The 21,728-nt window shown below is 41.8% G+C and overlaps 3 protein-coding genes across 3 annotated transcripts in view; 2 read left to right on the top strand and 1 right to left on the bottom strand.

Annotated features, from left to right (window-relative positions):
- Positions 1-2,591: 2,591 nt before the first annotated feature.
- On the bottom strand, positions 2,592-8,757 carry LOC109487783 (sulfotransferase family cytosolic 1B member 1-like). Its single transcript, XM_019791846.1, has 6 exons — positions 8,638-8,757; positions 6,126-6,346; positions 5,015-5,156; positions 4,332-4,426; positions 3,620-3,776; positions 2,592-2,832 (listed from the first exon to the last, which is right to left on the bottom strand). Exons 2-6 carry the CDS (start codon positions 6,255-6,257, stop codon positions 2,723-2,725), a joined length of 636 nt encoding a protein of 211 aa, XP_019647405.1. The 5' UTR covers positions 6,258-6,346; positions 8,638-8,757; the 3' UTR covers positions 2,592-2,722.
- Positions 8,758-10,469: 1,712 nt separating this feature from the next.
- LOC109487620 lies at positions 10,470-14,797 on the top strand. The gene is made up of 5 exons (XM_019791624.1): positions 10,470-10,601; positions 11,679-11,834; positions 12,780-12,893; positions 13,569-13,673; positions 14,551-14,797. The coding sequence occupies exons 1-5, from the start codon at positions 10,561-10,563 to the stop codon at positions 14,789-14,791; spliced, it is 657 nt and encodes a 218-aa protein (XP_019647183.1). The 5' UTR covers positions 10,470-10,560; the 3' UTR covers positions 14,792-14,797.
- A 2,217-nt stretch (positions 14,798-17,014) lies between these two features.
- The window catches only part of LOC109487886, a 9,008-nt gene continuing 4,294 nt past the window's right edge, over positions 17,015-21,728 (top strand). The window contains exon 1 of the mRNA XM_019791992.1: positions 17,015-17,190. Coding sequence (XP_019647551.1) covers positions 17,030-17,190 — 161 coding nt within the window. The 5' untranslated portion in view covers positions 17,015-17,029. The remainder of the gene's footprint in view (positions 17,191-21,728) is intronic.

The following is a 21,728-nucleotide window of genomic DNA, read 5'->3' on the forward strand; positions in this document are numbered from 1 at the left end:
AATTATTTAAAAATTTGGCGCAAAAATCTTACATAATGTCTCTTTAAGCTTCAGCCAAGAGCGCTACACTTTTTGGCGATGTTTCAGGGAGGAGACTAATGGTACAGTATTGTGTGCAGTTTGCAAGAATTCTAGGAATGGTACAGGCATTTTGTCCGCAGGAATGGAATGTCCAAAGGCATGTCTCTGACCCACATCTATGCCCACATTCCTGGAAACCCTTGGGAAGGCCTGTCTGCCCCGGATGGCCCTACTTTCTGTGACCCCGGGGCTCGTTCACTATACACTCAGGGGAGGAGTGCACTGTATCTGTCTAGACTTAACAGGAACCAAGTCTTCCTCAAAATCATGAAATGATGGCAGTACCATGCAAACAATAACCCTAACAGCAACCTCCGTCGCCATGGCAATGTATGTTTTCATTGCCAGTCTTGTTAAATTTTTGTTGCAGTGGGATAAAGGACAGAAAAAAAGGGAGAGAAATTGACAAGAAAGGAAGGTAGACATACCTTAGTTTTGTTGACAGCCAACGTGCACAATAATTCCGAGAGACGGTTTGGCGACTAAGAGCAAGAATCGTGTACAAGCCCCTCTTAAAGCTAACTCCAGACTTATATCAAAATTAATATTGATTGTAGGATACAATACGTATTGAATTGTGTAATACACGTAGAAGCAGGGACCCTGGCACGTACGCACGTACGTAAATTCGCATGCGCACCTACGAAAGACCTTCTGTAGTACATCACGTACGCAAGCGCTAGCCAGACTGATTTCAGCTGGTATGCTGACATCTGAACCGTAGTATGCATTAAAAACTGAACTCAGGGACAAACAGCACAACCTTTTTATGTTACCTGTTTTTATGTTTTCAACACGTGGGTGCGTTTTTTTTCTTCATGCGACTCCTCCATTAATATTGAAAGCGGAGGGCAGTTAACACGTTACAGCTACATTTTTTTTATTTTTTTTTAATTTGATTTTATTGAAATTGCAACAATGCAATACACGCGGAACAGAGGCAGCTGTTGCTGGTGTTGTGTCCTGCACATAGAAACGAATACTGGACAGACAATACTCATTTTCACTTGAGTCTAGTGGGGAAAGTAGTGTAAAGTGCCTTTCCCAAGGGCACAAGATCGGTGGCATGTCAAGACTTGAACCCGGGACCTCTTGATTCCGAGTCGCGCACGCTGCCGTTGCGCCACACGACCCCACCATAATTTTTTAATCATAACCATAATAATACATTTTTACATGTTCCATGGTAGTAACTGCCGGGAATTTCATGAGAAGTTTACTGCACGACAATTGCACATGGTACAATGTATGGCAATCTACATAAAGAGAGTAACAACAATAAAATAAATGTTTTCAATAAGACCTAATGTCGAATAAAACGTAACCTATCTTAATTACTCAAACAATAAGGGCTAGCACAAGTCATATAATATACTTGAGGCATTTCTAAGTTAAGTGAAGCATAACCTTAAGCATAATTTTAATAGCTTCCTTTCTTAAGATAAGACTGACATTCGGTGGAGAATAGGATCCTCGTACGGTATGTTTTCATCTTAAGATTCATTTTCAATCATTTTACCTGTAAATTTCATTATTTCAATTTTAGATACACACTGTATCAACAATATTTTAATGTTAAATATTAACAATTTATACAATCTGATGGTGATACTGTCTTTATACAATCTGATAGTGCTATCTGTTACTCAAAGGATCACCTATCATCTGAAATCAACACTACATTTTCGCTAGCACGATTATATTTATCTGAAACTAAGCGATTCCATTGCTAATTCAAGCTGTATACGATAACATCATCTTAACAGTCTAATTCTGTTGCTGTATATCGGACGTTCACCTTTTCATATTTTTGTCTCATGTAGATTGTAGTAATTATTATTTTATGTCCAGTGTTGACGTTAACGTTGATATAAGCTCCATAATACATAGTGCGTCACAACTATGCGTTGTTAGAAATACATAGTGCGTCACCACCATGCGTTGTTAGAAATACATAGTGCGTCACAGTATATAGTGCGTCACCACCATGCGTTGTTAGAAATGCATAGTGCGTCACAGTATATAGTGTCACCACCATGCGTTGTTAGAAATGCATAGTGCGTCACAGTATATAGTGCGTCACCACCATGCGTTGTTAGAAATGCATAGTGCGTCACAGTATATAGTGTCACCACCATGCGTTGTTAGAAATGCATAGTGCGTCACAGTATATAGTGTGTCACCACCATGCGTTGTTATAAATACATAGTGCGTCACAGTACATAATGCGTCACCACTATGCGTTGTTAGAAATACATAATAATAAATGGTTTTTATTGTCCAAACAGTACCCGTGCAGTCGCAGCCTTTATACGGCTGAATTGATGCAGGGTAACACATAATAATCAATACGAATCACAACAATTACAACAATCAAATAATACACATGATACACATATTTGTTTTTTGTGGAACTGTCGCAAGGGTCTGTGCGGCTGCCATTCGGCGCCACAAGGTGACCTCAATACGACTTTCCCCAACCGAAGTTAGGTACCCATTCACACCTGGGTGGAGTGAGAACAGTCATGTTAAGTGCCTTTCCCAATTACAAGGGCACAACGTTCGTCATAATACATAGTGCGTCACCACTATAAATTGTTAGAAATGTTGAAACAATTATTTTAGTATGATAAACGTGAGTTTATTCGAAGTCGAATGTGAGTCCTGTACCAGTGAGTTTCTTCTCATACCAGGCGTCGAAAGCCGCGCTCTCCTCTGAAGAGAAAGTGTTCTTCCAGTCTCCAATGATTCCTGTGTGCGAAAGAAAAAACATACAGAACTAGAAATGACGGTTCTCAGGCTATATTATGCTTGGTTGTACTTCGCCTCGTCTCTGATATTTTTGAAGGGCAATGGCTCAGAAACCTAGTCTCGAGCTCTTTCGCAGACTCGTGGGCGGCAACGTTCCTTTTTTTCGGGGAGCGACGCGAGTTATGCCGCGGCGGGATTGTTTTGCCGCCGAGGGACTTTGCCGGGGAGAGACGGTTTCGCCGCCGGCTAACAAGTCTGCTAGCTTGCATTCGGCGTCCTGAAAGGGACTGGGATTAGGCGGAGAAACCGTCTTTCCCCGGCAAAGTCCTTCGGCGGCAAAACCTGAAACACTCCTCGCAGCAGAACTGATCGTTACCAGAATAGTGCCCTTCCTTTCATGATCCGCCTGCTTAATATGTAACACTGTCACCTTTTTTAACCTAAGACTTATAATTTTAGTGTTACCAGTGTCCGTCTGTTTTGTTATCTGCTATGATATTAATTTGCACTTGAAACGTTGACTATATCTTATATACATTTTATATAACGGTTTATTTCTATTTTAATCGCTTAATATGTCGTTTTATACTATTAATGTGATGCCCCAATGTCAATTCAGCCTCTGGCTGCCATTTTTGGGACAGTGATGTTGTGTTTTAATGCACAATAAACCATTGATATATAACCTTCCCTCCGCGGCATAACTCGCGTCGCTCCCCGAAGAAAAATCAACGCCCCGCCCCCGACACGCACGTGACCGTCTGCGATGGAGGCTGCATATACTGACCTTTCCTGGCAATATTCCTCCTCTCCGCCATACTGGAACTGTCCAGGTCTGGTTTCATGTTGTTAAAAGTGCTGGCCTCTGCGATGTCTTTTACGGTCGATTCATCCAGGTCAACCTCCAGAAATGCAACGATTTTCTTTACAGCACTCAGCAGATCCTGTAAGAAAAACAAGAGAACAGTTAGAGTGTTTTTTTCTAGCCTAGACTTTTTTTACCTTCGCCAAAAGATTTTTCACGTTCTTTTTATTCAATTTTCACAGGAAGATAAAACAAAACAAACATAAACAGACATGCATGTCACAGGTACTACATAAAAATAAATGGACACAAAATACATACAAAGTACGAAAATATGATTGGAACCTATTCAGTAATCATGGTTCATAACAATTTGAACATAATGGCTTGAAACATTATCCCCGTTTGCCAATATATATATATACATATGTTTGTGTGATTTTCCCCTTCTATTAGAAGTTATAAATTATAATTTACAAAAAAATATTACAAAAGAGATAAAGAAAAAAGGTAGCCTGTGAGAAAGTTGATATTATTCCAGCCGTTAGTTTTATTACCCATAAAAATCAAGCCTACTGTGGACTTCCAAGATAATATTACTCAGGAGGCTATGAAAATTTCATTCTTGCATAGCTATATTCTGTCAACAGGCCAATACATATTGGTATGGAATTCATGATAGTGTGTACCCTACCTTTTTCATGTCCTCATATTTAAGGAAGAGGAAGTGGGGATCATCACGCATCTGCCACCAGCCTAACAAGTGGTCACAGTAGTCTCCAAATGGCACTGGGTACAAAAGTGTGGTGAATAATTAGGCATAGATAATCAGACGATAATTTCAATTCTATTATCAAACTTTATTCGCAAAATCGTGCCCGTAGGCTAATTGCTTTTACAATCAAGTATAATACTCATTAGGACAGTACAGTAACAGGAGACAGGTAACAACTGTCTGGAAAAAACTTCTACTTCTACTACTACGCTAGCTATTATGGGGTTCGACTTCTTCTTTGAAGGCAGTGGATAATGAATAGTCTCACATTCTGCATAATTAGTGGGTTTTGTGATCTTAGTAGAAATGCAGTTTTTGGTGATCTTCTAAATGACGAAAGGATGGAGAAATTGTTGTAACTGTCTGAAATAATCTGTTTCTTTCGGTCTCATAGTGAGGACACTGGCTAACAAAATGTATTTCATTTTCCACTGCATTCATTGTACAATATTTACATAATCTCTCGTGCACAGGTAGTTTTCTAGTTCTATAGCGGCCTTTTTCTATCTGTAGTGGATGCGCAACACTAAGTCCCAATTCATTTCTAGTGATGGCAGAGAAAGTTGTCATACAAATACAAATAATTACTGGTACTGATATACCTGTTCCGTTTAAGAAGTCCTGAGCAAACTTCTCCCAAGGCAGCTCTGCGTTCGCACCCGCCAGTTTCAACATTTTCGCACGGAAATGGTACATCGACACGGCCGTGTCCTTCGGGTTTCTCATCGGCACCAGGACTTTCACCTGTCATGAGTTAAACAGAGCGCGAGATGAGAGGCTGGGGTTTTTCTAGAATTTACCATGAGGGAGCAGATCACTAGCATAGCGAGGGAGCAAAGCGACTGAGTAGGGGGTAGTCTCAACCAGACTAACTATGCTGGCTATATATAGGAGAATATTTGCCAGGGGAGTTTGGCCGCCTTGGGGTTTGACTGTGCCGCGGAAAGGAAGAAACTACCTTCCCGCGGCCGGACTCCCTTGGCCCATTTGATTCTCTTTTTTGCCGAATTCTACGATCCGTATTCCCGTAGAAAGGCCTGGTGGAGGCTAGATCGGGCGGGGGGGGGGGTGTTGGCGCAGGATTTTGGATTTTTTACAAGAGTAACACAGTTTGTAATGCTAGAATGCATTGTTAAGACATTTTGTTTTTATATGTTCAATGGAAAAAGATCATTTTGAGAAAGACTTAATGTTGTGTATGTAGCCACTAAGGGTTCAATCTGAAAATTGATATGGGGGTGCTGGCTGGTTACATGAGGGAGCAGTGACCTTGTTCCCTGGTTTAGAAAAACCCCTGATAAGGTACTTTTGACAGACGTCCTACATTTACAGAATCATGTTCAGCAAGGTGTCCTGCATTGTTTAGTATGTATTTTGTGTCTCAACTTTTGAAACTGAGAAAATAGCTGCCGCAACAGCCGTTGCAAAGAGAAGTGCTGGGAAGGCCTATGAACAAAAGGGGCTGACTGAAAAGTACAGAAAGTACTGAAAAGTACAGAAACCTGTGAATGCGCCATACTCCGTGTTCAGTGGCTGTCAACAATGTAATTTGTACATTTTGTTGGCATCTTGCTACGACCCAAACCGTAGTTATGCATTTCACATGATCTCCTTTATCCCAAAATTAATATCCTGTTTCACAGCAAAAGTAGATATCCCAGGACAAGTTTCCTACGACTTATGTATTGTAAATATTGTACATTTTGAGATTACCTTATTCTGTGGCTTGGATACCCCTTTCGGTGCAAACTGAATCGGCAGGTGTGTTACCACCAGGCGGGGGGAGGGCATGTCTAGGAGCGCGACGTAGCCCGGCTGGGTGGCGGTCGGTCGTGTCATCTCCATGGGCCCGAAGGACAGGCTGTCCACGCTTTCCTTCGTCTTTCCCGCGGCTCGTAGGATCTTAACGACGATCTCTGCAACCCAGTTTGTCCCTGGAAAACAATTTTACTATCCAGTCTATCGTGGTTGGGGCGGGATTTCTTCGGGGCTGCTGAGGCTCTTCCCCGCCCGCCTGAGCTAGGTTCCCCCGGTAGATTTTTCACGGCGGGATTATGATTATAGGTGGTGGTACCCTGGATGTCAAACTAGTATCGGGCCGTTAGCCGTTTTCCTTCGGCAGCCGAGAGCCCTTCGCCCGCCTACCTAAATTACCGCTACGGGGCAGTTGAGCCCGATGGTTTTGTCCGCCCCGGGCTAGACTCCCCCGTAGCGGTAATTTACACCAGCGGGCGAAGGGCTTTTGCGGCCCGGAAAACGAGTTCTGGCTTCCAGGGTAAGGTGGTGGGGGAAATCAACTCCCGCCGTGTCTGTCAGACTCTATTACCGGGCGGTTTGTTGTACTGGGCGGGGGGAAACTGTTAGAGCCCCGAAGACAGTCTGTCCCAAACACGATAGACCAGATACCAGGTTATAAGTTTACTGGCATTGGCCCGTACCTTCACACGTATAATGTGACTGTCATTCACCGTAGTGCTTTTTGTTTCTCGACTATTGCAGTGCACTTTGTTGCTCCAGTAGAGATCTGTTATTATAATGGTACATCCAAATATGTAAATATAGGTAGATCAATTTTGCAAGAATTGCTTTGATCACATCTTTAAAGTTACTAACTAAATCGAAGCCTTTTCTTTAATTTCTGGACTAAAGCATTATGCAAGGTCTAAGAGTTTAAACTATAAAGGTAATTTGCAAAGAAAATGTTTACCTTCACATATGGTCTGCTCTGTTAATTCTTACTCAAACACATTCATATATATGGTCAGACAGGAGTCTAAATCCCTCCTGCTATAAAATTTCGACATAACGTAACCCGACAATAGTTACCATGGTGATAGACTGGATCAGGTCATTGACCTTATTGGTTTGGAGAAGAAGACCTACCCTGGGTGCCAAACTAGTATCGGGCCGTTAGCTGTTTTCCTTCGGCAGCCTAGAGCCCTTCGCCCGCCGGTCGGGGAGACTAACCCGGGGGGGGGGGAGTTTGTAGTAGGGAGTTCGGCCTTGGGCTCAACTCCCCGTAGCGGTAATTTAGATAGACGGGCGTAGGGAGAGTGATCCCCTGGTGGGTCCACGTTTTGATAAAACCGGCCATTGTAACCTGTATAACACCGGGCACTGTTACTTCCAATAAACTTCCTTCTGTAAGGCCACACTGACTAAATTTTATGGATGACATCCTCTGAAGGCCCCCAAACTAGTGCGCGCGGGCGAATAAAAAAATTCCAGCCGAAACAAAATTGTCCTAAACCAGTTGGAATACAAAGCTGGCATTGCGAATTTGCGGAGTAGTACATAGCGACTTTTACAACAGGCTGGCACATGTTGCCCTTTTATTTTGCGGCATTTATGAGTCGACTCTGTAGTCTGTACTTCAAGTTCTGGAGTTCCGTGGAGCTTTGGTTGCCTAGGTAGTACTGTCCTCCGTAGTTACCGCCGGCTCCCTGCTGTGCCATAGACTACGGAGGATGACATCCACGCCAGAGCCTCAGAGGATGTTTTTTTGTGTTTTTTTTTTAGAACAGGCGAAAATCAATGAGCGCTTGGATGTCATCCATAAAATTAAATCAGTGTGGCCTAAACCGTATTCACGGAGATCTAACGCTAATTCTACCACCTACACGTTTGCCCCATAGAAATTACGGTAAACACACCGACGCAAAACAAACATCCATTGGCAAATATACATTTAGGTGAAGGCCGGGTCCATTTTACAGTATACGTAGACCTGTATTCTGAAATACGTTACTTACGGATGGGGGGGGGGTGCTAATTCCTTGGCTCATTACGCTACTGGCAAGGAGGTGGAGGTGCTACTTCTAAATACATCGTACTGCAGCACACCATACTTAGGATCCACGATGGACTATACTAAGTTACATAGATTAGAAGGGGTGCTACCAGCTTTCGTTAGTACATTCTGTATTACTAGTATCATATAACATGGTCCCTGCCATCAAGGAAGTTAATAAATGCTGCCATGTCATCTCCTACCCATCCCCATATAGGATTCGCGGAGAGGACGAAATTAAAGAGCCTTGGCAATGATATGATAGGGATGGGTACCATGCCATGTAGTCAACGCATGATCATCATGACAAGGCAAATTTTCCAAGACAGTACTAGAATATCTACCCAGTACAGTGATAATTCTCTATCTAACATATTACATAAACGTTTATATCTTCTAACTAAGGAGCTTAACCAAGGGGGTCTAAGAACTAACCTCATGTAATGAGCGTCGATCCAAATTCGACTTGTGGTTGCCAAAGTCGTCTCTAAATGACCTTTCGCCACAGAGGTAAACTTTACTGCTGACCCACGACTGACCACACATTCACGTGATCTCCGGCCCACTGTGGATATACTTAGTAGTCAGCACATGGTTTGAGATATGGTCAACGGTTACGATCAAGTACAAAATACATGTCCTGGGGAAACCACTTGGATTCTCTGATCTGCCTAGAAACGTACTAGTATCCTTATGTATATGTACATGTAATGGTCCCCACAACGCAAAAATAGGTAGATATATAAAGGAATGCTTTGTTATTGGAAAAAATACCGAAACTTGTCATTACCCCACTAGATTGTAACACTTTATCAAAGACTTGTGCTAGCCCTTACTGTTTGAATAATTAAGATATGTTAGGTTTTATTCGACATTAGGTCTTATTCAACATTTTTTTTATTGTTTGTTACTCTCTTTCTGTAGTTTGCCATACATGTACCTTGTGCAATTGTCGTGCAATAAAGTTCTTCTGTATCAAAGTCGAAAAGAATGCTCCAAATATGTTCAGCACAATCTACTGCCTTCCTTGGTATATTACTAAAACGTATCGTCCCACTGAATCTTTATTTAGAAGCACACGAATCAAGATGATACATTGTATACTTATGTTTTTATTGCATGTTTTTTTTTTCGCCTGATCCACCCAGGAGCGCCACCTAGCAGGTTGTATTAAAACCACAGGGATGGTGATGTGTAAAGTACTACTAGTATGGCAGTAATGACTTTAACTTATGCTGCGGTCTTGTATATATATGGTGATCTTAGGAATGCTATGTACATCGTGATAAAACACAAAGCAAGCATCATAACTCGCTGAGCTATTTGGAAAATACAATGAAACGATCGAAAAGGACAGCCTATGCCCAGACGCAAACCTATATACTAACCCTATGTATGCTTTTTCTAGCCTCTACCTCCATGCCCTATGTAACGTTAGCTGAAATGAGGCTCAAATTCAATCCCCTTCAGGACTAAAAATACAGAAACAGTTACCTTCTTCGACGTGGAGTTGCTCACACCCACAAACAAATCGAGTCAGGGCGATCTAACGTGTACCGTTATCCTCGTAAAACTCGTCAAACAGCAGACAGCTGGACTAGCTGGACTAGCTGTGGACTTCCGGGTTATATCTCAGGGCAAAGAGCAAAGTTCAAAGGTTGGCTTAGTCCGTTTGAGTGCAGTGTTATATTTTAGTATACACATGTACAGCTCTGCATGTACAGGGTGCCAGAGTATATAGTGCAATTTTACGGAATACAGTGCAATTTTACGGAATACAGTACAATGGTATTAGTATACAGTGAAATTTTACGGAATACAATGCAATCGCATTAGTATACAGTGCAATTTAAGTGAAATCGTATTAGTACGCAATGCAATTTTACAAAATTGCACTGTATTCTAGTAAAATTGCACTGTATACTAATACCATTGCACTGTATTCCGTAAAATTGCACTGTATACTAATACGATTGCACGGTATTCCGTAAAATTGCACTGTATACTATTTGCGCTGTATTCCGTAAAATTACACTGTATATACTCTGGCACCCCTGTATTGTCCTTCGGATTGGACAGGAATTGTGTGCTAACTTAATACATGAAAATGCTATTCCACGATGCAGTCCTCTGAATGGTCCAACCACTAATTTGCCAGGCTCATCATTGGTTGAAATCTAAGCCAATTGTGATGGACAGTCAGCATTGGCACACTTTTTCCCGCCGTTTTTCTGACACCTGAAAATTCGCGGGCTTATTTCACAGGGCATACGCACCAAGGAGAACGGGGTACAGTACTAGTCATCAGTCAAGGCTTGTCGTTCTTGCATCTACACGGTGACCGAGGCAGCTTACACCATGGAGAGTCCACAACGGGCCCAGAAAGAAATGGAAGACAGGTATCGCTTGTTATAATTGACGTTACTAACATTCCCATTTAGTTATAAGGTATAGGATATAGTCGGAAAGAGACAGCTTGTCCTGTATAGCCTTTGCCGGCTGACACCCGGCCATGTTACACGCTGCATTTGAATCAGTCATGACTTCACAGAGCTCCTGTCTGTGTTTTACCGTCAACTACCAGTAGTAGCCTGGTATCCAGTCTTACGTGATTGGGGGTATTGGGGCGTTCGGGCAGGTTGTGCCTTCGGGGGCTCTAATAGCTTCCCCCGCCCAGTGCAACAGGCTGTCCCCGGGTAGGAGAGTTACGCCAATAAGAGACAGTATGCTTGGGGATTTGGTTTCCCACAACACGATATGTTCGTGGAGGGCTAATTAATCTCTCGTGAAATACACACCGGGAAGCTTATCACGGTGAGGCGGGCGGGACAGAGCTCTTGGGGCCCCGACCACGAATCAGACTGGATACCAGGCTACTACCAGTAGGGGAGAAGATATGCAGTGGTAACATCACCATTGCATTTGTAAAGTTCTAGACGCTAGAAATTCCTACAATGATTATAAAAGCTCATTTCCATCCCATACTAGCCCCACGCTCGTGCATTATGTAGGTTAGCCTTATAAAATTGTAGTTAACATTATGTACCAGTAGATGCCATACTTTGACTCAGTTATTGATTTGTAAAGCAGGGAACCACAGATATTCATATGGGGACGAAGTCATTTTCGCAAAAAAAATACATAATAGCGTTGCGTCTACATCAGAAAACAATTATTTAGCACCGTGTCCAAAATGCTCCCTTACTTCCCCACCATTCCCTACCACAAAAAACAATTTTACTACTGAAATCAAAGAACCTACATATAATAGAAGAAGTGGGTAAATTCGTCTTCCATTGCCTAAAAAGAAGTCGTCAAACCCAGTAAAACTAGTACTAGTACCATGTATGTTGTAGAATATAGTATAATGCAAGACGTAGATACACAGTATTTTCCTTCTTATGTTGTTTGTAACTGCAATATTAGCCCTCGGGCAAGTATTTGCAATAAACTAAACTTTCATAATGTTTTCGCAGTTTCAATTGTCCAATCTGCTTGGCCCCGCGACTGAGAATGGTGACAGGCCTGTGCCAGCACCGTGTGTGTGAGTCCTGTCTGTACGACGACTCGGGGACTCTCAGTTTGAAGTGCTGCCCGGTCTGCCAAGAGGAGGGCTGCTTCCGTCAGAAAAGGTACGGGCTGTCTACGGATTTCCTCTACGGATCGCTAGGTGTCATAAACATGCATGCATGCAATTTTATACTGTAAGAGATCATGGAACCTTGAGTCAAGTTCGCTGTTTCCTCTGCTACCACGGGTTGTCTTTCCTATTCGGATCGCTAGGTGTCATAAACATGGAATTTCATACTGTAAAGAGTTCGTGTATCTTTGTGTCAAGTTCGCTGTTTCCTCTGCTACCACGGGTTGTCTTTCCTCTTCGGATCGCTAGGTGTAATTAACATAGATTTTTATACTGTAAGAGATCATGGAACCTTGTGTCAAATTTAATTCGCTGTTTGCTCTGCTACCACCGCAATTTGGCGGTGTGCGAGTGAAGACACCATATAGATCTACGCTGTCCAATTTAGGAACTGCGGTGGTTAACATATATTATCTCAGAAATTTCATGGAATTTCAGGGCCAGGGCGGCAAAAATGGATTTTTAGTCAATTTTAGTGACTTAATTAGTTGAATCTACTAATTAGTTGAATCAATTCTATCCCATAGCATTATGATATCTGTGAGGCAAAAATGCGATGTCACTCATAGAAAACGGTTGCTTATTTTGTATTGAAGGCTGGTTCTAGCTATTTATGGTGGTACCACAAAATAGAGGGACGCCTTGCGATGCTAGTTGTTGGGTTATTTCAAAGGCGTCAAGTATGAAATGACGACAAAAATGTTTAGTACTGCAATTTCATAGCATAATATGTCGTTCGTCCGTCAGGTTGACGAGGACCGCTTTGTCATCCCTCTGTAGTAGGGTGTGTCCTCAGGTGACTGCATAATATACTGCTACTAATACTACTAATGTGCTATGAAATGGCAGTAAATGTTAATATCAGACATATTTCCTCATCCAGAATATCTTTGCTGTCCTGAAATCTCATTGGATGTCTGTAATCTATTTATCCCAGACCGATCATCCCTGAGGACTCCATTCTGGCGCAGAGACAGCTGGGCGTGGTCACCTGCCCTAACGACGGTTGTCAGGAGGAGTTGTGGAAGTGGGAATTGGTGGAACATCGGAGGTGAAGTTCAATCGATTGTTTGTTTGATTGATTGTTTGATTGATTGTTTGATTGATTGTTTGATTGATTGTTTGATTGATTGATTGATTAAGTAGGTAGCCGATGCTCTAAAAATCAAACCAAACCTTTATTGTACAAACAGGCACTATGTGTGACAAGTTATTGAGCAGTACTAAATACCAACACTAATATCTTCGCCTTTGCGTATACACTGCTAATGAGTTCGATATAAACACTACGCTAGTTTATAGGACTGATAAGAAACATGGATTACATGATAAAACACAGGAAACCAAGTTAATATCACCTGTTTGAGTCAGAAATGATAGATTACTTTTGAGTTAAGCGGATAGTGATATATTGACTTATGTACCAGGATTTTGCGTTTGGACATGACATAAGTAGTTTTTTTAGGGGAAGACTTTTGGGCTAGAAGGAACAGGTAGGGTCTAAACTTTGGTCAAATTTTGTTCATTTCACCAGTTTTAATGTGTGACCTGAGTGATGAGTTCTGGCATGCCCAGGGCGGATGGACAATTGAAAATGTGATAAAGCACTTTCATTGGGGACTTGTTTCAGTATATTAAACCACAGGCTTCTATGGCCAAAGGTAATTGTACTGTCTGCCCTGGATTGCATCATAACTAGCAGGTTATCTGTCTCTACCGTGTGCAGGGTTTGTGCTCACATCGCAGTGGTAGTTGTCCTGGACTCTCCCGACCCTCCCGCACCACGCGTCCGTCCGAGGGTGACAGTACAGGAACCAGAGAGACCTCGCAGGTACATGCATCACAGGGACCGAACTGTTTGTTTGTTTGTTTGTTTGTTTAGGATCTCCATTAGTGTGCATTTTCACACTACTCTTCCTGGAGTCCGTTGAATCATTAGATCACCATCGCACACCGGGGCATGCCCCTACTCTTTTTCGAAAGGTGGGTTCTTGAACGTGCCTGGGGTGTGGCTCTCCCCAAACACGGGACCTCCATTGAACGTCCTATCAAAGTGAAGTCCAAAGCTAGGCACTCATTTTCACCTGAATGAAGTGAGGAAAGTCGTGTTAAGTGCCTTAAGGGCACACGATCGGTGAGACTGTGTGTTACCATGGTTACTAGTGTTGTGTTACATCATGTTGCAATTTTATAGCAGGAGGGATTTAGACTCCTGTCTGACTATATCATGTGAATGTGTTTTGAGTACGGATGAACAGAGCAGACCATATGCGAAGGTAAACATTGTGCATTTACTTTGCAAATGTTACCTTTCTAGTTCCAAATTGATTCTTTATTATTTCATAGCCCCTTTTGTTGCATGTGTGTGTTGCAATTGCCCCCACTGTAGTCTGGATGTCAGACCCTTAACTAGACCAAGTCAAGTCAAGTCAATCTTTATTGCACAACAATTGTAACGGGTACAATGCATGGCAAACTCTTCAGTACTACATATCTAGCTAGCATCTACTCTCACGTCTACAGTATTACCTACAAGTTCTATGTATCGAAAATAACATTCTATTTCAAAAGTTAATATAGTACATGTATCTATATGGAACATGGCTGACATGATGAATATATAACGTAGGATATATGTTAGTGTACTAGGGGTCTGGCATCCAGGCTACCCATACTGCTGACAAACATTGCTGATGGTACACATCCAGGTTTTTCCGTCTGTTAATTGCCCAGACGTCAGCAGCCCGTGGTGAGAACAACCCGGACGTCGGCACGGCGGCTGGCCCTAGCCCGGCAACAGCGCGGGGAGGGACCGAGAACGCCGGGGAGGCTGACGCCTGGACGCCGGGTGGCAGCAGCGCGTCACCGGACGCCTGTCCGCGGTACTGCAACTCCGAGAACACCCAGGAGATCCAAGAGGGTAGCATGGAGAATGTAATGATGGAATGATGACCCCCCCCTAGCCTGACTAAATCTGCGCTCCTAGCGGCCGGCCCGGTATTACACCACCTGGGGACGGCTGGTGTAATACCGGGCTGGCCGCTAGGAGCGCAGATTTAGTCAGGCTACCCCCCCTCCCTTCCGCAAAAATTACGACTCTGAGCAAAGCGTAGCTGCATGCAGTAGTACGTACGTTGAATACATATATTTTTGTCATGTTGCTATTAATAATAATATCAAAACTACTTCTGTATGTTTGCTTGTGTGCAAGCTTGAATGAATTATCTAATAAACAGACACGTCTTGTTTTAAGAATCCTGTGACTTAAACATCTTTCAGGATCTTTATCTTTTAGAATTCTATTAATAGTAATATCAAAACTACTTGTGTAATATGTTTGCTTGTGTATTTTAATGTACCGGCATAAATTGTCAAATAAAGCAGACACGTCTTGTTTTAAGACTGCTGTGACTTGCACATCTTTTTACTTTAATTTAGGATGTAGTTATCGTTTAGAATTCGTTATTTGTACAAATGTAAGTCTTTTTACTACATAAGACAAAGACATGACAATAGCTCGACAGATTTAGATCAATGATGTACCTACCACCTAAATCTCTGTCATAATATGACATAATTTAGTCAGGAAAGTTAAGGCCACACCAATTTGATATCTTGGTTCTAGGATTTTTTAAGAAAAAAAAAAGATGCAACGGGGCGAAAAAAATAACCTAGGCATTCTATAATAGCCCCAAATGCTATTATAGAAGCCATGAAGTCAACATATCAGGCTGAATGAATTTGGAACTCTTAAATCAAACCACTGTATTGGTATATGGAAAAACTAAAGCAACTCTGAAGAGAAGGGACTTCTTTCAACTGTTGAGGCTAAAATATTGGAGTATTTTGGAGTTAAGAGGCTGAATTTTTTTTTGCAAATCAGGAAAAATAGAAGCGGGCGAATCACTGAACCAACAAGTTAAATTGGTGTGACCAAACGTAGGGCTTTGAAATAATCGTCCTGATTTAAATGGTTACTATGGCAACGGCTAGGCCCTACTTTATGGACGACAAGGGTGGTTGGATGCCACGTCGTTGTAGCCCGTCATTGTGCCTTTAGGAGTTCGTCTCATTCTTCTTCAGATTGACCGTGACCTTTTAAGAGTGACTTGTTGACTCCGCCTGTTTAATTGTTGACCACGTGACCGTGAATGTTAAAACAACAAAGGACAGGGACGTATTCTTGGAAAGTCTCGTGCATGAGTTAAATAGGTTGTCTTGGGGAGTCAACGCAAACAAGGTAAATCTTAGACTGTTTCCGAAGGATTCGAATTAAGGTTTTTATGTTTACCGAAGGAAAACATATTGTTTTTGCTATGTTTCCTCTTCTTCTCCAAACCAATAAGGTCAATGACCTGAGCCAGACGTCTGTCACCATGATAACTAGCGTTGGGTTACATCATGTTGCAATTTTATAGCAGGAGGGATTTAGACTCCTGTCTGACCATATATATGAATGTGTTTGAGTAAGAATTAACAGAGCAGACCATATGCAATCACATTATGCATTTGCTTTGCGAATGTTACCTTTCTAGTTTGATTTCAAAGCACAATTCAAGCTACTGAACTACCATGGTAAAATTACAGAGCTTCAAACGTGAGTGTCTTTGCATATTGACCACTATCAGAGGGCAACAAAATTTCTTGGGTTTCTTCCAAAACCAGGCGAAAATTAATGTGCGCGCTGATGTCATCCATAAATTTTACTTGCTGTGGCCTAATTTGGACTAAGCCGGAAAGCGGAAGTGCCTCGTTGGGTTTAATTTCTTTCATGTTTTCTGCTTCTTCAGAACAATTCTCCAAACAATATCTCCCTTCACCTTCCAACATCATATCACTCAATACAAAACTGATATAACAAAATACTACTTATTGAATTAACGTGTACAAAAGATGCGTCAATAGTTGAAGTAATACACCCGAACCCAAAAAACGAATTAGATATTGCTTCAGCTATTGTTCGCTGATTTAGTTCATATAAACACGAACGGAAATGCAGTATTCTACGGTTAATTCTCGGGAGCTCTCTTGTCATAAAGAATCATTATCTGGCTGTTGTGGCAGTACAATACAGGTGCTGACAGACAGGGGGTCTAAAACGGGGCACGTCACGCAATAACCAAGATGGCGGCGCTACCACCGTACAGACCGAGCGGCGGCGGCGGTGGGGGAAGCAACGGGATCGGCATGGGGAACATGGCGGTGGGCGCCGTCAGGATGGAGAACTTCATGGCGGAGCTGCCGAGGAGCATCTTCTCGTGGGACGGGAGGAACAGGACGCTGTCCCACGACCCGGCGGCCGCGGTGGTGGTCTCAGATATGCCGCTGTTTCGGAACGCCCTGGCTAGGTGAGTACGTAATACGTGTGATGGTATGTATACGTGTCCTCTCTCTCTCTTTGTATTCAACATTTGGGATACCACAATCCCTCGGGACATATCTTACTTCACAGTAAAATTTTAACCCACTTCTGTACATGATACTTAACTAGAAACCCGCCTAATATGCCATGAGTACGTATGTGTGATGGTATGTATGTGTGTCTTCTCTGTCTTTGTATTCAACATTTGGGACACCACAATCCCTCGGGACGTGTCTTATACTTCACAGTAAAATCTTAACCCACTTCTATACATGATACTAAACTAGAAACCCACCTAACATGCCAGCTAGCATAAACAGTACGATCCGTATATCAGTTGTGTGGATTCATGTATAGGTAACGACGGTATTAAGTGTCCTCTGTCTCTCTTTGTATTCAACATTTGGGACACCACACTCCCTCGGGACATATCTTATACTTCACAGTAAAATTTTAACCCACTTCTCTACATGATACTAAACTAGAAACCCACCTAATATGCCAGCTAGCATAAACAGTACGATCCGTATATCAGTCGTGTGGATTCATGTATAGGTAACGACGTATTAAGGTCGCGGCTTCGACCGACCGTCCCCCAACTCTTCTTCCCTTAATGCCTTAAGTCACTAAAGAGACCAGGTGGTCTTAATGTCTCGTCTTGCAAGATCACAGATATCACGAAGACTGGGAATATGTCGTGGAGAAACATCATAATTTTGTAGAGTCCGATTTTATTTCGTGCGATCCGGATACTATGTCCTACCTAGAGCCTTACGTTAGAGAGATGCCTATAATTATGAACCTCCTTTTCTACGTACATTATAATTATATCCAACTACGATCTGTTTACAGATACAGCATATTAGTGTAGCCTCTACCAGGCACCGCGCGGATCGCTGGAAAAATAGTAGAAATTGGCCGAAATAAAGGGATAGTATACCAGAGAAGATCCCGGGCCATAGAAGATCCAATTCGCGAATTTCTACTATTTTTCCAGCGATCCACGGTGCCTGGTAGTAGGTGCCTGGTAGAGGCTAATATTAGTGTACGATAAAGGCAATTTGAGTTGTACACAATGCATGAAATCAAAAGATATGCATGGCGCTAGCTACAAATTGGGTCGAGAAATATCAACAATATTATATGCACGCCAATACAGAGTCCATGTCAAACTCATCACAACAATAAGAGTGGCTTTGAATTATTAATAACGCGTATGATGCGCGACGCTTCGGGCATTATTACAATCTTACAATATGATATGGGAATCGAGGACACGTAGTGGTTACAGCCGATTGTTTAAGTGTGCCTGGTTTCTTTTTAATGACATGAACACAATCACAGCATAGTATAACAGTAAATCTGTCAACCTTGTTTTAATATCACAATACAGAAAATATCTGATCCAAATAGCTATGTTATGAACGTAATATTTAACATCTGTGTCCATAATATCACCATAGTCCATAATATCGCCACCTTGAGAAATAGTGTGCTTAAAGATATTTTTACTGCAACATACCCTAGGTATGTACATTTGATGTGTGAAGGAGTGCGTACCAAAAGTATGTTGCAGTAAAAGCACACTATTTCTCAAGGTAGCGATATTATGGACCCTGGTGATATTATGGACACGGATGTTATTAGTATTTCAACCACGAAGAGAACGCCATGATATTTCTCGAAAGGTCATTCTAACGTCAGAGTAATTCAGTCAAATATCACTTCATATAATACTTCCGGAATATTTTGGTCGTATATTAATAAGAAAAAAAACTTTTCCGTCAACATCTTCTGTATAATGAGTTCAGGCTAAATGGCATTGTCAAAAAATTGTGTACGCTTATTCATGAAATTAATTCATAAAAATTCATAAATATCGATTATTGATAATTGTTTATTGCAAATTCTTGTCAGAGGGCTATTTACAAACTTTCAAACTCCTAAACCTGGTGGATTTGACCTTTTTTGACACTGAAAAGAGAAGATCACATTTTCTGCAATGTGAGTTTTGAACATTTTCTTTTCATCTGTGTGGAAGTTTATACGGTATAGCTTTCGTGGCTATAGAAAGTATACGTACAGTTTGAAGTTTATGTTCCGTCTTCCACAGTATTCGATATACATACATGTACACACAGCTTATATGCGTACAGTGTATCAATATAATTGTGAATTGGATAATATGGAATTTCATATGAAAAGTTTATTGCAAATTCGTGTCTGGAGGCTAATTGCAAATTACAAAACATAAAAGAACAATGAAACAGAGTATAAAATAACTAAAGTCTACATAATAAAGGTAGCTGTCTAGAACTATAACTATGTCTAAAACTATGTCTGAAGGGTTAGACTTTGTGGGTTTTGGGAAGAGAAAAGAAGAATAGTTTTTTCTTGGTCTGTAAGTTTAGAGAAATTGGGATAAATTGTAAGTTTGAATAGTCAACTCATTTCGAGCGTTGTTATGGAATGAACAGTTTGAAATAAAATGTATTTCATATCATCTTGTTGATAGGCTAGATAAAGACAGCTCTTCAGTCGTGACCTATCACCTACTTAGCAAATTCCAACGATAACACAGCACTGCCATTTCAATATAACCAAGGACATAATGTCCTTGATGACGCCCTTGATATAACCAAGGAGCTTATAGGGGCACCTTGATATAACAAACCTGTTGTGATTGGACCTTAGGGTTTCAATAGGGTTTTCCTAGCACACGTCAGCTTGGGACTTAAACCAGCAAGGGGCCCTTAAACAAAGGCTTGGAGAAAATACCATAAGACGTGGGAGACAATGGTCGCTACGTCACACGCGACCCCGGGATTCACCCCGTAATTCGGCGGTGTCACGCGCCGTGGGAGACCGAACAAACTCTGTTTCATCCCCCGGTGCCCCTTCGACAGTCGCTCGGGCGACGTGTAGTTGATACATGGGACAACATTCCATCATATTATCGCGAGGAACAACGGGACTGTTAGCCTGGTATCCAGTCTTACGTGATTGGGGGTATTGGGGTGTTCAGGCAGGTTGTGTCTTCGGGGGCTCTAATAGCTTCCCCCGCCCAGTGCAACAGACCGTCCCGGTAGGAGAGTTACGCTAATAAGAGACAGTATGCTTGGGGATTTGGTTTCCCCCCAACACGTGGAGGGCTAATCAATCTCTCGTGAAATACACACCGGGAAACCTATGTGAGGCGGGCGGGACAGAGCTCTTTCGGCCCCGACCACGATCAGACTGGATACCAGGCTACGGGACTGTTTAAACGCCGAGATCTGGCACTGAAAATTCTATTGTTTTCCCCCTGGGATTTGAAAAACACCAAAACACCGACACAAGACCTTATCCAGTTGGGTCGGTCTATGCACATTATCCGCATGAATGATTTTAAAATACAACCGTTTAAACGGTTGGGGGTAAGTGGTAGGGTACCCGAGGCCAACTCCGGTTAATATATCTAGATACCAATTGTACTTTCTTCATAGAAAGGCTGTTTATATATGCCCTCCGTATATGTTTCTACAGCCCCAAATTGAATATGAATATATACTTATAATACATGTTAAAATGCAAGACAAGTACCAATGTATAGCGTCTTAGTTGGTCTCTTTTTGTTCCAGAATTAAATTGCAGTTATGATTTTTTTTATTACAGTCATTTTTGTGCTAAAGGTAAATTTCCATGGATCACAACCCTGCCCTTAGTCAAATATCCGTTATTATTTCATAAGGCCACAGCAAGTAATTTTTATGTATGACATCAGCGCGCGCATTGATTTTCGCCTGATTTGGGAAAAAAACAAGAAATTTTGTTGCCTTCTGACAGTGGTTAACATGCCGAAAATTGGCGAAGATGTCTGTTGCCATGTCGGAACGTGGATGGCAGACAACTATGAAGAGAGGAGACAAGACAAGGCTCTGATTTAATGTTTTGTTTCTTACTTTGATGCAGTGATATGTGATGCTGGCTGTGTATATGTGATGTTCCCACTGAATCAAAACCATTTGTACAATGATTGAGTCAAAATTGTAAATTGTACGAACCTTGTTTTTTTTCGGCCCGCCTTGTTTTTTTTCGCCCGCTCGCATTAGATTTGGAGTCTGCGGAGAATGTCATCCATAAAATTTACTTGATGTGGCCTCATTTGAATTTGGTGATTGTTCAGGTCTGTTAAATCACCCGTGTTGGATTGGGTTGAATGTCAAAGTTCGCGGTCATAGAATCATTCATTTGTCACGCTCGATCTCTATATACAAAGAACAAGTGGAAAATTACAACTAGAAAATCAGAACGGCCTACTTTTGTTCCCATGGTTTGGAGAGAAAAAACAGTGAAGGTTAGCATGAAAGTTCATCTGAGTTGGTAGACATTATGAAAAACTTAAACTGTTCTCCAACTCAAAATTTGACTCACCAGAAATTTTCGACTGAATCACTCAGTTTTCCTCAGCTATCTGACCCAAATGCTGTGGACACGTGATTTTTCCCACGTGTGACGTCAGCAAAGGGTCAAAGGTTGTCTGAA

This window comes from Branchiostoma belcheri, unplaced genomic scaffold, assembly GCF_001625305.1.
Source record: "Branchiostoma belcheri isolate BF01 breed outbred unplaced genomic scaffold, Haploidv18h27 scaffold9, whole genome shotgun sequence".
NCBI classification, from domain to species: Eukaryota; Metazoa; Chordata; class Leptocardii; order Amphioxiformes; family Branchiostomatidae; genus Branchiostoma; species Branchiostoma belcheri.

Excerpts from the sequence above, each read along its gene's own strand:
- LOC109487620 (XM_019791624.1), top strand. The coding sequence starts at position 10,561 with ATGGAGAGTCCACAACGGGCCCAGAAAGAAATGGAAGACAG. Across the intron at positions 12,894-13,568 it reads GAATTGGTGGAACATCGGAG|GGTTTGTGCTCACATCGCAG; the intron begins GTGAAGTTCAAT and ends TACCGTGTGCAG. Across the intron at positions 13,674-14,550 it reads GAACCAGAGAGACCTCGCAG|GTTTTTCCGTCTGTTAATTG; the intron begins GTACATGCATCA and ends GTACACATCCAG.
- LOC109487783 (XM_019791846.1), bottom strand. The coding sequence starts at position 6,257 with ATGGAGATGACACGACCGACCGCCACCCAGCCGGGCTACGTCGCGCTC. Across the intron at positions 4,427-5,014 it reads GGACTTCTTAAACGGAACAG|TGCCATTTGGAGACTACTGT; the intron begins GTATATCAGTAC and ends TTTTGTACCCAG. Across the intron at positions 2,833-3,619 it reads GAGGAATATTGCCAGGAAAG|GAATCATTGGAGACTGGAAG; the intron begins GTCAGTATATGC and ends TTTCGCACACAG.